The sequence below is a fragment of the Poromitra crassiceps genome (assembly GCF_964638095.1).
Source record: "Poromitra crassiceps genome assembly, chromosome: 22".
Taxonomy (NCBI): Eukaryota; Metazoa; Chordata; class Actinopteri; order Beryciformes; family Melamphaidae; genus Poromitra; species Poromitra crassiceps.
The window spans coordinates 19940261-19951706 of record NC_139647.1 but is presented as its reverse complement, the minus strand read 5'-3'; the positions used below and the strand labels follow the sequence as shown (position 1 = coordinate 19951706).

Genomic DNA, 11446 nt, shown 5'->3' with positions numbered 1-11446 from the left:
AACTTTGGTCAAAATATAAGACGTGACCTCACTGACAGACAGCGTCATGTGGTTCATGTGAAATTCAAGGACTTTTAAGCATCTTGTTTAAAAAAAGGGTCTATTTTCAAGGTATTCCAGGACTTGGATTTCCCCCCCTCAAAATCCAAGCACAATTCAAGCACCTTGGCAGAACCCTGCTTCCCTGGACTGCTGTGTGCTGCTGGCCGTGTGGTTTAGTGACTCACGTTGAGTTGGGAGTACAGATTAGGCTGTTTAAAGCCTGTCTGCCTCTGTGTTTGTTGTGGATCTCAGCTTGTGAGAGGGAGAGAAGAACCAGACAGACAGGTTTGACATGGATGCCAAACGGCTTGAGAGAGAGAGAGAGAGAGAGAGAGGGCCAGAGCTGACTATACTAACACATGTTGTCATTGGTATCTACAGTAGATACAAGCAAAGCCCCCGTCTGGGCCAACTGGTATCACCAATACTTCATACTCATGTGTTCCATTTAGATACGTTTCTGCACGATTGTGTCGTGACATCTTTCCAAAATCAGAATCAGCTTTATTGGCCATGTATGTAGACATAGAAGGAGTTGACTCTGGTATACGTTGACACAAGTAAAAAAAAAAAAACAAGTTAAGCTGATGTCTTGCAGTACCAGAACCTCCCGTCACAGGGACAGCTTCTACCCAACTGCCATCCACCTCTTCAATGAGACCCAAAACCCCCCACAAATCAGGGCTTTGTAACTACCCCCCTACCTCCCCACCCCACCTCACCCCGCCCGATGCCCCTGGGCAGTGCTCTGCAATGACTGTCCCACCCCCCGGCCCAGGTGGACATTATCCCACAGACACTTAAAGTACTTACTCTTTACTTGACATCTTACATGGACTTTATACATCACTTACTGGACATTTACATGGACTTATTTACATGGACCTTCCTTATATGTCTCAAATAGGTCTTTTACTTTGCACTTTATAATTTATACTTTGTAGATTGTCTTTCTGTCTGCTCCATACTTTGCTATTGCTGTAATCACTGCGCTGCATACTGTACAAAGACAAAGTCCTGGTTTAATTGTAACATGTTTACTCACTATGGCTGTTAAAATCATCTTGAAACTGCCATTTTACAATATATAAAAAAATTGAGAATTACTTTAAATTTACCTGTCAGGTCATATAAAGTGGCAACTGACAGTAAGACAATCACAATTTCAAATGTGACTCCGGATACACAAAATACCAAAGATACTACGAGAGTGACGCATACGAAAGAAACAATACGGTTGCCACACCCCATGCAGTGTCTCACCTGTGGGGAATACAGACACACCGGCCCCATGTAAACAACAGAGGCCTGTTACAATCCACCCTGTTTTCCTCCCTTTTAAGCAGACATGTTTCATTCATGAATTTGAGAGATTGTGTGTGTGTGTGTGTGTGTGTGTGTGTGGGGGGGGGTCATTGGGAAATTCATTAACAAGGACACACCCAACAATTACTAGATCTTGTCAGTCTCAAACTGAAGTATTCATGTCTGCATGATATGGGCTAGTTTGCACAATGGTGCTACACCAGTGCAGAGAACACTTGATTATGGAGGTTTTAGTTTTGGTCTCACCAGTCACCATCATGCAAACAGTTCCAACAGACGCTGCTACTACACCCTGCCTGTGCCCCTCCCCCTGCACCATGTTGTCTGCAGTACTTTTCCATTGAGGCGGCGGTAGCTGCCTCCAAAACACCTCTCTCCCTCCATTACAAAAACAAAAACTTCTAATAATGGCATGAACAAACCAACACCACATCGAGTTATTTTAAAATCATCTTTTATTAAAAACAATCCAACAAAACACAAATCCTTAAGAAACTGTACAATCTATAACCTGGAAAACTCTCCATTTGACGATACGTTTTGACATTAAAAACCTGGGCACGTGCCATACAATCTTTTTTTCTCTTTTTCCAACGCACAGTTCATTTTGGCGTAAGAGATGGCATGAGTCTCAGACTTCATAAATAAAATGACGCGATAGCGTCCCGACCAGTAGTGCCAAAAAAGACAACATAAAAGCGAGTTGATCGTTCCTTTACAATATGCATTCGTCAGTATGCATTCCTCAAGTAAATCATAACAAATGGCAAACGCCCACTGCAAATAAACCCCTCGGCGAGGGTGAGCTGTTGGTTCTTGCACAGAACTCCCACTCGGATGGCAAGACTTTACATGGCCTCCATCTCTCTGGGCTGAAAGACAAAAGAAACAACCAAATCAAAAACAAAAAAAACAGAAACTAATCTCTTATTAGAACGAGCATGAGTCAACTCAACAGACGGGTGTGTGCATTGCAATTAGGTTCTGCAAATTCTTCAACTGACCTCTGCCTTGGCGTACCGCTGCTGCTGTCTCCTCCTGGCCAAGAACTATTTAAGACAGAAAACACAACAGTCAGAGAAAAAGTCGCCCTCGTTTCCGTGTCAAATGAGTGATAGAGGAGACAAAAAAGGGACAAGCATGGACGTGTGTGGACTCACCAGGACCAGCAGGCCGGCGACCACAGCCAGCACCACGACCACGATGACGGCGATCACACCACCGGTCAGCTTCTGCATGGTGAAGGTGGGCGCTTCCTCGTCCACGTAGTACACCAGGATGTTCTCCATCTCCACCTTCTGCCCGTCCACCATGGGCTCAAACTTCGCCTGGTCCGTGAACAGGGGCAGCACCTTCACCTGCAGGAAGGAAGGGAGGATGGAAATTAACACTTTTTTTGGGGGAACTCAGGATCTAAACATTCACTATACAGATACCTTGAGTCCAACACCCAAATATTAGGCTTATGTTTCATTGCTGCAGCGTTAACATGATCAAAAGAAGTTTCCAACGTACGTCTTTCTCCATGTAGTAGGCCATCTGGGACAGGTCACTCTCGCGGTCTCCCTTTGGTTTCTTCACATCCACCACAATCAGACGAGCGTCCTTGTCATACTGCAGAAATGTCAGACAGATTCGATTAGAACACTTCAAAATTCAAAATGCATCCTTTTCACATCTGTCGAGATTGGGGGGAAACACATTTGTGAGACTGTTTTCACTAGAATTACTATTAAAAGGAACACTCCGCCCATTTTCAACCAGCTTTGTATCATTAGAACATCAGTAGTATATCAGAAAACTGTGAATTGTTTTGAAGTCTGTCATTTAATTTGACAGTTATTGAGTGTTAAAGTGTGGACCTGGTCCACACTAACTCAAATTAATAACTCATTAACTCAAATCAACTCTCAATAACTGTCAAACTAGATGAATGACTTCAAAACCGTTTACAGTTTGAGAGTTGATTTGAGTTAAAGAGTTATTACTTTGAGTTAGTGTGGACCAGTGATGTCACTGGTCCACACTTTAACACTCAATAACTGTCAAATTAAATGACAGACTTCAAAACAATTCACAGTTTTCTGATATACTACTGATGTTCTAATGATACAAAGCTGGTTGAAAATGGGCGGAGTGTTCCTTTAACATAATAGAAATGTGACACAAACGCATGACGTCCCAAACTAGACATGCCCCTTTCGTTAAAGTCACACGGCGTACGCCACACCCGCTCAGTAAGCCTCTCTTACCTTGATCTCCTCCACAAGAGCCTTCTTGAAGCCGAGGTAACGCTTGCCGATGGCGTCCTGAATGGCGCTGTAATCGAGACAAGAAACAACCATTATTCTTGATCTTTTCAAATCTTTGATGATGACCGAGTGGTCTCGCATCTTAAAATGGACGCCGTTAAAATGTACTTACGTCTTCAACTTTGCCTCGTCCAGTGCTTTGGGCCCTTCTTTGTGCTTCAGCTCCAAACGCACCCAGCTAGGGGAAAAAGGAGAGATGGGGTTAAGATTTAAACTTGGAAGTAAAAAAATATTCATCTTATCAATGTTTCCTTTCTTCATCCTGGCATTGCATAATGCATATCGATCACACCAATCGTCCATTATGTTGAACAAATGACTTACTAGGTCTCCACCAGCTTCTCGCACTTGAGGTTCTTGTCGCCCTTGTCGGTTCGCCGGACGCCGGCGCTGTTGACGCACCAACACTCCTCGGTGTTGTTGCACTGCTTGGCCTTGAACTTCCCGCTGTCGGTCTCGCACTCTGGGTCATAGATGCCGTCGTTGTCCACGAAGGCGGTCTCGACGGGCTTTCCTCCCGGACCCCCACGGACGCTCAGGTTCTTCCTGGCTCTGTACATCTCAGCCTTCATCAAGTAGCACTTAGAGATTACTGGGGACAACAACAACAATAATAAATATGACCCAATTTTAAATGGAAGGCCGTTCCTTCAAGTCTAAAAACTTGACCCAAAACAAACCTTCAAAACAGAAATGTTGGGGCGACCAACTAGGCTAGTCATCGCAGTCTGGAACTTACGTTTATCGCAAACGAGGGGTTGCTTCAGGTTGTCGCCGACCAGAACGCTGCACGCGCATGGGCTTCCATCGCAGGTGGCCCACTTCATAGTCTTGCATGAACCTGAGGAAGGGGGAGATATTCAGATTGAGCATTTTTAACATCAGGTTTATCCAAGTTAAACACTTAAGTTTGGCCTAAAGCCCTAAATCAAAACCTAATAGGAATTTTTTACTGTGTAAAGTGAGTTCACGAGGCCCTTACTGTAGGCTCTCTTTCTAATAGGATAATTATATAATTCATATAATTATCCTGTTTTAGTCAAGTATAAATGCAAACTGCATTAGATATTTCCTATAAACAATGAGGCAACAGGTAGGCAACAGGTAGACTAGCAGGAAATCAACTTGGGCGTTGGTTTCATCTCACAGCAGGTCCCAGCAGAGTGGGACAACTCCTCCCAACCCCCACTCCAGTCTGCACTGCACCGAAACTCACCGCGGTAGCGACCAGAACAGCGTTTAAATTCTACTTTTAACGTTTCAATTATGCTTTTAACACCTCCCACCAATTGGTGCAATTACTTTAAAACAAGCAAAAGTTCAATTAAAGTCGAGTAAGTTAATCACAAGTCAAATACAGCCCATGTGAACGTTACAAGGCAGAACATATCTAAATCTACTATTTCTAACATTACTTTATAACTTTGTTTGCCCCTTTTATTACTTGATAACTCTGCTAACGTTGCTATTGAACTTTTGACGTGTTTTTTGGCTGAGCCCTGTGAGTGTGACTGGACTGTGTTGTAAATGCAAAGTTAATCCAACAGGTTAATCAATTATACTGGCTACTTACATTGTGCGGAGGCTCCCACTGCAAGGGTGGCGAGGAGGAGAGCAATCCAAATCTTCATGATGAAGTTTTGGGAGAGAGAAAGCTTGAATGGAGCGGTAACGGTAAAGGCCTGTAAAATAAAAAGTTTCCCCGGTGCGCCTTTTGTGTCTGTCCGTGCGTCGTCCTCAAAGATGGAGTAATAAAAGCGAGCCGAAGCAGCCCACAAAGCGTCCTTCTCTTCCCACAGGTGTGTCCTGGTCAAACCAGTTTGGAGAGAAACTCCACTGGGTCGCGTTCAACAGGTGAGTGGCTAAACAACACAGTGGTGAAGTCGAATTATTGTGTATTATTATTTGCTAGCTATTAATTATATTCCATTCCGGCTGTTGCTGCCAAACTGATAACATCGTTTGCAAGTACTTACATTTATATCACCCGTAGTCTCATGATGTCATTCAATTTACATAATGGGCGGGAGGGAGGGGTGGGCTACGTCAAAGGCACCTTTCTTCCTCTATTGACCATATTTGGAGAGAGAGAGAGAGAGAGAGAGAGAGAGAGAGAGAGAGAGAGAGAGAGAGAGAGAGAGAGAGAGAGAGAGAGAGAGAGAGAGAGAGAGAGAGAGAGAGAGAGATTTTCACATACTAGGTATTTGTCTTGGTGTGGTTGGTGTTCAACATTGGTATTAACAAATATACGAGACATAAACAAATAGGCTATAAAGAATCAAAAGAGATTATAAAATATTACAAAAGGATTCAGATATTAACAGATATAGTATTAACAGATATAAACAGTATTAACAGGGAACAGTCTTCTTGACAGCTAGGTGAGAGATTTCTAAAGATAATTTCAACTCTATAAATTACCATAAACTTTATCCAGACACATTTAGCCTAACTTTTGGCAGAAATATCGCCAATGAAAAATATCACTATAGTATCACTATAATATAGGCCGGGTATTGTAGTATTAGTATTAGTATCGCAGTATTAGTTTATAGAGACCTTATTGTATTTTAAGGTAGGCTTATTTATGAATCTGATTTGGTAACATTATAATGTCTAACTCTGTGGGTCTCAGTGGTGAGTTTATAGTGACCTTATCATACCTAATGGTATTTTTTATATCCTATGGTATCAATAATATTCCTGTAGGATACTGTTTCCTTTGGTATGACTTGTTATTTTCATAAAGTAAAATTATGATTAGGTATTAGGTCAAATTAGAACAAAATTGTAAACTAGACTTGTTACATCAAACCATTTGTGCAGGGGTCTTGTTTCAAATCAAGATAGCCTACCTAAACTAGCCTACACGTGCATACAAATAAGCATTAATAAGCATTGTTTAGTTGACTGTAAATAAGAAACAATGTGACGTCATCATCACAATGTTCAAGGAGGAATCTCACAAGACTGAAACTGAGCTGAGGAAAACACAACAGTATGTTCTCATATTCTCATATGTTTATGAGTCAGGTGACAGGTCCTGTTAGGCGACACGGCTGAGTCACATCGCCTCGGGCCTCGCCGGGATTACCTGCTGAGAAATCATCACACCTGCTTTTGTGCAGCTGTGGAAATTTTTTACCCTAATCCATCATTTGACCTCATACTCAAGCAGCAAAAAGATAAAAAAAAATAATAATTAAAAAATAAATCAGAGTACCTACCTAAGCACAGTAACTATAGACTAGCTGTAGACATTCAGCAATTGAGCTAAAATAGCCTGATATTGCTGTTTGTCATACTTCAGACACCAAATACATAAAAAGGTCTGTCTGAAGGCATGTATTTGTTCCTGACTCTGGGAAAGCAGGAAAAACTGTCAAATTCTCCAAAACTACTGTATCTCTGAACTATCTCTTTAACCAAATCAAATCCATTTAGGCTATTCTATGAGATCTCATTTTAATAACGAGTGTAGTATCTTTTCACTTCCATTCACTGAGCCTCCCCTGAAACTGCTGGGGAGGCCCGCCTCCCACTTGGAAAACCCTTTGAAAAAAAGAAAATCTGAGATGCTTTGAAAAAGTTTTGGTCAGTAAAGCTTTCTTTTTGAAATGCCAACACTTGACATGCCAGCAAAAGTGACAATACCGTTTACCAGTGTATGGTAAACGGTAGGCTACCATCTGGGCTCGGCTGGCGTCTAGGCTCAGCATCCTACCATATGAAAATGTGTCTCCCTCTGATTGTTAACAAGTCCTAGGCCTTGCTGCAGGTTTCATTGAACCTAGATTTCCCAAACCCTGTCTCTCTGTCTTCTAAAGGTTTCTTCAGCTGCTGTGCTGATGTGAAACCCCATCCACTCAGCTTTAGGCCGCAGACACACATATCCAGTAATAAAATCAAACATGATCTATGCTTTGAATAGCCTTCAGCTAAACCACAGATTTGTTTTGACCACTATAATAAAAAACAAACATGACAATCGATTTTTATGACTTTAATGTCAAGTGTAAAAAGGAGGGTAAACAATTGTACAGCCTCAATTGATCAGACACTAATCTTTTATGACAGGCCATAAAGTCTGTCTGTATGATGCAACCTCCTCCTCCCACCTGTGGAGGGAGCTCATAAACCAGCTCAGTGTCTGGAGCTGCCTTATCGGCCCAGTAGCTCCTTATATTACCCTGGCCTGTGTGTCGTACTGTAGATACACACAGCTGATTTGAAATGACAGACTGAGGCTGCGGCCTAGTACAGTAAAAGGGAGTAAGTGGGCTTTGTCCCACTTTGGATGATGTCATCAGCGAGTGACATCCCTGATGATGTCATAGGCATTGTGACGTCATCAGTGACATATTATTGACCAAAATCATCTTAGGACCTTCACTGATGATGTCATAGGCATCGTGACATCATCACTGATTATGCAAAGTTGAGCAATTGTGCGCTGCGCATGCCAATAGTGCAGGCGAGGCCACACAGCAGCCGAGCTGCGGGCGAGGCCGCAAAGTTGAGCAATTGTGCGCCGAGTGACTCGAGCACTCCATGATGTGATCAGTGATGGTCACTCGAGCAATTTTGATGTCATCAGTGATGCGAAGTTGGGCAATTGTGCGCTGCGCCAATAGAGCAGGCGAGGCCACACAGCAGCCACTCTGCGGTCGAGCCCGAGCCTAGCCTAGTGTATTGGCAATCTTTATTTCTACATTTAGAAACATGCCAGCAAAAGGTCAAAATGGAGACCATTAAAAAAAGAAGAAATATTGTGATAGCTGAAGATATATCTAAAGACAAATGATGATACAAATCAAACAACTTAACAGAATACAGGAGAATCAAAGTGTAAAACAGAAACTGTCCTGAAATTCCTATTCCTTTCTCTACAGCGGAGAGGACAAACAGAGGCCACAGGGGACTTGTCCACTCATTGTGCGACGGCCGATACATAACGCAGAAGAATATGAGTGTTCCCTTTCTCAGAGGTTTCTGATGTCTCTTAAGATTCTCTTTGGGGGGTAGAGGAGCCAAGACAGAGATGCAGGTGGTGGAGACGACAGACGAGCAGAGACGAGGAGAGAGAGAGATCCAGGAGGGGAGAACACACTTTCAGGCACCATGGAACGGGGAAGTACGCGGTGAGTGGGAATCAATGCAATTCATTCTTTCTTTCTTTTCTTTCTTTCTTTCTTTCTTTCTTTCTTTCTTTCTTTCTTTCTTTCTTTCTTTCTTTCTTTCTTTCTTTCTTTCTTTCTTTCTTTCTTTCTTGTCACCATGTCATTCATGTGTGATGATGTTATAGTCCACAGTAGCCACTTCATTGCAGTGAGACCATTTTTTTTAAATTTGACCTCACTGTATAAAATGAGCTATTGTGACCTTGTGACCTCTAGGCATTCAGGGGATGTATGGCTTTCCCAGGTATATTGACAATGAGGGGGTATCTGAGCAATTTCCAGAACAGAAATCCTCACTAAATTCAGAGAAATACAATTCTTTGATACCAAATCACAGCATGAATTTGTCTATGGTGTTCCTCCAGGTCATGTCTTAATGTATTTTGGAGTATATTTTGGTCGCCCACACAGCGGGAATCGAGCGCGCGAGATTGCTAGGAATAATGAAAAATGCAAAACTATAATAACCTTAAGTTGTTACTTATGGCATTTTGTTCTGTTTCATGTTTGTCATATAAAGAATGTCTTTCATCTCTATATACATTTTTGAAGAAAGATATTCAGTTCTTAATGATTTATGCTTTGAGAAAACAGAATTATACCTGGGCGCTTTGATAAAAGAAGCTCGTCATTTAGTCACATGACAAAGTCCACGGTGAGGCAAAGTCATTTTGTGAAGAAACAGAATTTCTCCCTTTTACTTGTCTGACAAGAAACATAATCTGCAGTTTCTGTCTAAAAGTATTTCTGACATTATGTCACCTGTGTTGTTATTCAACCTTTATTCATCCAGGTGAGTCCATTGAGCCACAGGTGTCTTTTCCAAGACCTGGCCAAGATGGCAGCAGCACATTTTAATACTGGTGGAGATATAATAATGCAACATTTCATAACACATCCGCTTTTTCCAAATGATTCACTTCCCGGAGAGACAGGTCCTTTAAACTCCCACTTACAAAAATAACTACTGCCCCAAGTATCAAATATTTCTTCAGCCTATCCCACCCAGATGGTAAATGGATGGTAAATGGACTGCATTTATACAGTGCTTTTATCCGAAGCGCATTACAATGTGCCTACATTCACCCATTCACACATCGAAGGCGGCCAGCTGCCACACAGGGTGCTGGCACAGCCATCGCGAGCAATTCGGGGTTCAGTGTCTTTTGCCCAAGGACACTTCGACATGCAGACTGGAGGAGCCGGGGATCGAACCACCGACCTTCTGATTCGTGGACCACCCGCTCTGGTGCCGAAGGTCACGGCGGCTTTCTTACCCATCTCACTCCAAGTTGGAGGCCCTGAGGGAGGCTTGATAAGATTTGCTGTTGGCATCACTGGATTTATGTAATAACGCAGACAATAGCCGACACAGCCTCTAGAGGGAGTAGTAGCATCTAGATGGTAACCCAATCACAATGAACAGAGATGATTGTTATCATATCCCTCTATTCAACTTAACTGCTTTTTTCTGAGAGACATCAGTAAAAGTACTGACGTGATGAACAGTGAAGATAAGAACACTAGGGGGCAACAAGAGATTTGCACACAGGGGCCCACGGAGGGAGAGGAGTCGGGGCCCTAAGCTGGACTGTCACTGGGTGGGGTCTGGTACGGGGATGGAGAGGATGGATGGAGTGCGGTCCAGAGTTCAGCTGCCGCACTAACAGGGGATAAAAATGGGATAAAAAGAAACAGATAAAGCAATGTAGCAAAGTCTGCAAGACAGTAAATATATACAAAAATATATCTTCAGAGGAAGACCCTCAATAGGGTGTCCCAGAACCATCATCAGGCCACGGACTAAAATTGTATTGTATGTGTGAAGTCTAAGATTCTTTTTTCAAGTGAGCCTTTCCTTTGACGTAGCGAACATCACCAGGAAGGCTGTTCCACGACCACGCTACGAGTCCAGTATCGTGGCGCTTGGCGTTTCAACCTCGCCGTGTCAAACAGTTCTCACACACGTTCCTCACCATCACCATTCACAAGAGCATCTCTCACTTCCTGCTTCCGTCAGGGGAAATGATGTCAGGCAGGGCCGGCCTCTAGCCAGGTCAGCGAATCAACACTGACCTTATTGGGTGGCGACTGAGACAATCTATCTGGGTTAAGCCAACAATAACAGTAGATGCCAGACCATGAGGAAGTAGGGTTACAATGTGTAATACAAAAGGTAACACATGCACTGCCATGTGTCATGTCTCAGGTGCATCTGCAGACCTATGATTGAAACCAGCTATGACCTTCTCCTGTATCTCCTATTATCTTCCCTACTGTCTCAAGGGTTGTCAGGTTGTGGGATGCCCACTTTCTTAACCCATTGATACCTGATGCAGCATTTGTGTGTGTATCCCTTTAAGACGGTCTTAAAGGGATACACACATAAATGCTGCATCAAATAAGTTAAAAGCAAGAAGAAGAAAACCTGCTTCAAAGTGGGTGGAGGCAGTTTGATTCTCAATATCCTTTTTCTTTGCCCCCGACAGGTTTCCACTGCTGTGGTTGATTTGTCTCTGTGCAATGCTGGAATACTGCTGTGCAGGTGAGTCAAGGCGTCAACAAGAACAGGAAATTTAACGTTAC

The 11446-nt window shown here is 42.9% G+C and overlaps 1 protein-coding gene across 1 annotated transcript; it reads right to left on the bottom strand.

Annotated features, from left to right (window-relative positions):
- Positions 1–1805: 1805 nt before the first annotated feature.
- On the bottom strand, positions 1806–5639 carry epcam (epithelial cell adhesion molecule). The gene is made up of 9 exons (XM_083658679.1): positions 5254–5639; positions 4420–4521; positions 4005–4272; positions 3793–3858; positions 3621–3687; positions 2884–2982; positions 2529–2726; positions 2373–2417; positions 1806–2240 (listed from the first exon to the last, which is right to left on the bottom strand). Exons 1-9 carry the CDS (start codon positions 5309–5311, stop codon positions 2217–2219), a joined length of 927 nt encoding a protein of 308 aa, XP_083514805.1. The 5' UTR covers positions 5312–5639; the 3' UTR covers positions 1806–2216.
- Positions 5640–11446: the final 5807 nt, after the last annotated feature.

Coding starts and splice junctions, on each gene's coding strand:
- epcam (XM_083658679.1), bottom strand. CDS start 5,311: ATGAAGATTTGGATTGCTCTCCTCCTCGCCACCCTTGCAGTGGGAGCC. Junction 4,522..5,253: donor AGTGGGAGCCTCCGCACAAT/GTAAGTAGCCAG, acceptor CCCCTTCCTCAG/GTTCATGCAAGACTATGAAG. Junction 2,727..2,883: donor CCTACTACATGGAGAAAGAC/GTACGTTGGAAA, acceptor TCCTTCCTGCAG/GTGAAGGTGCTGCCCCTGTT.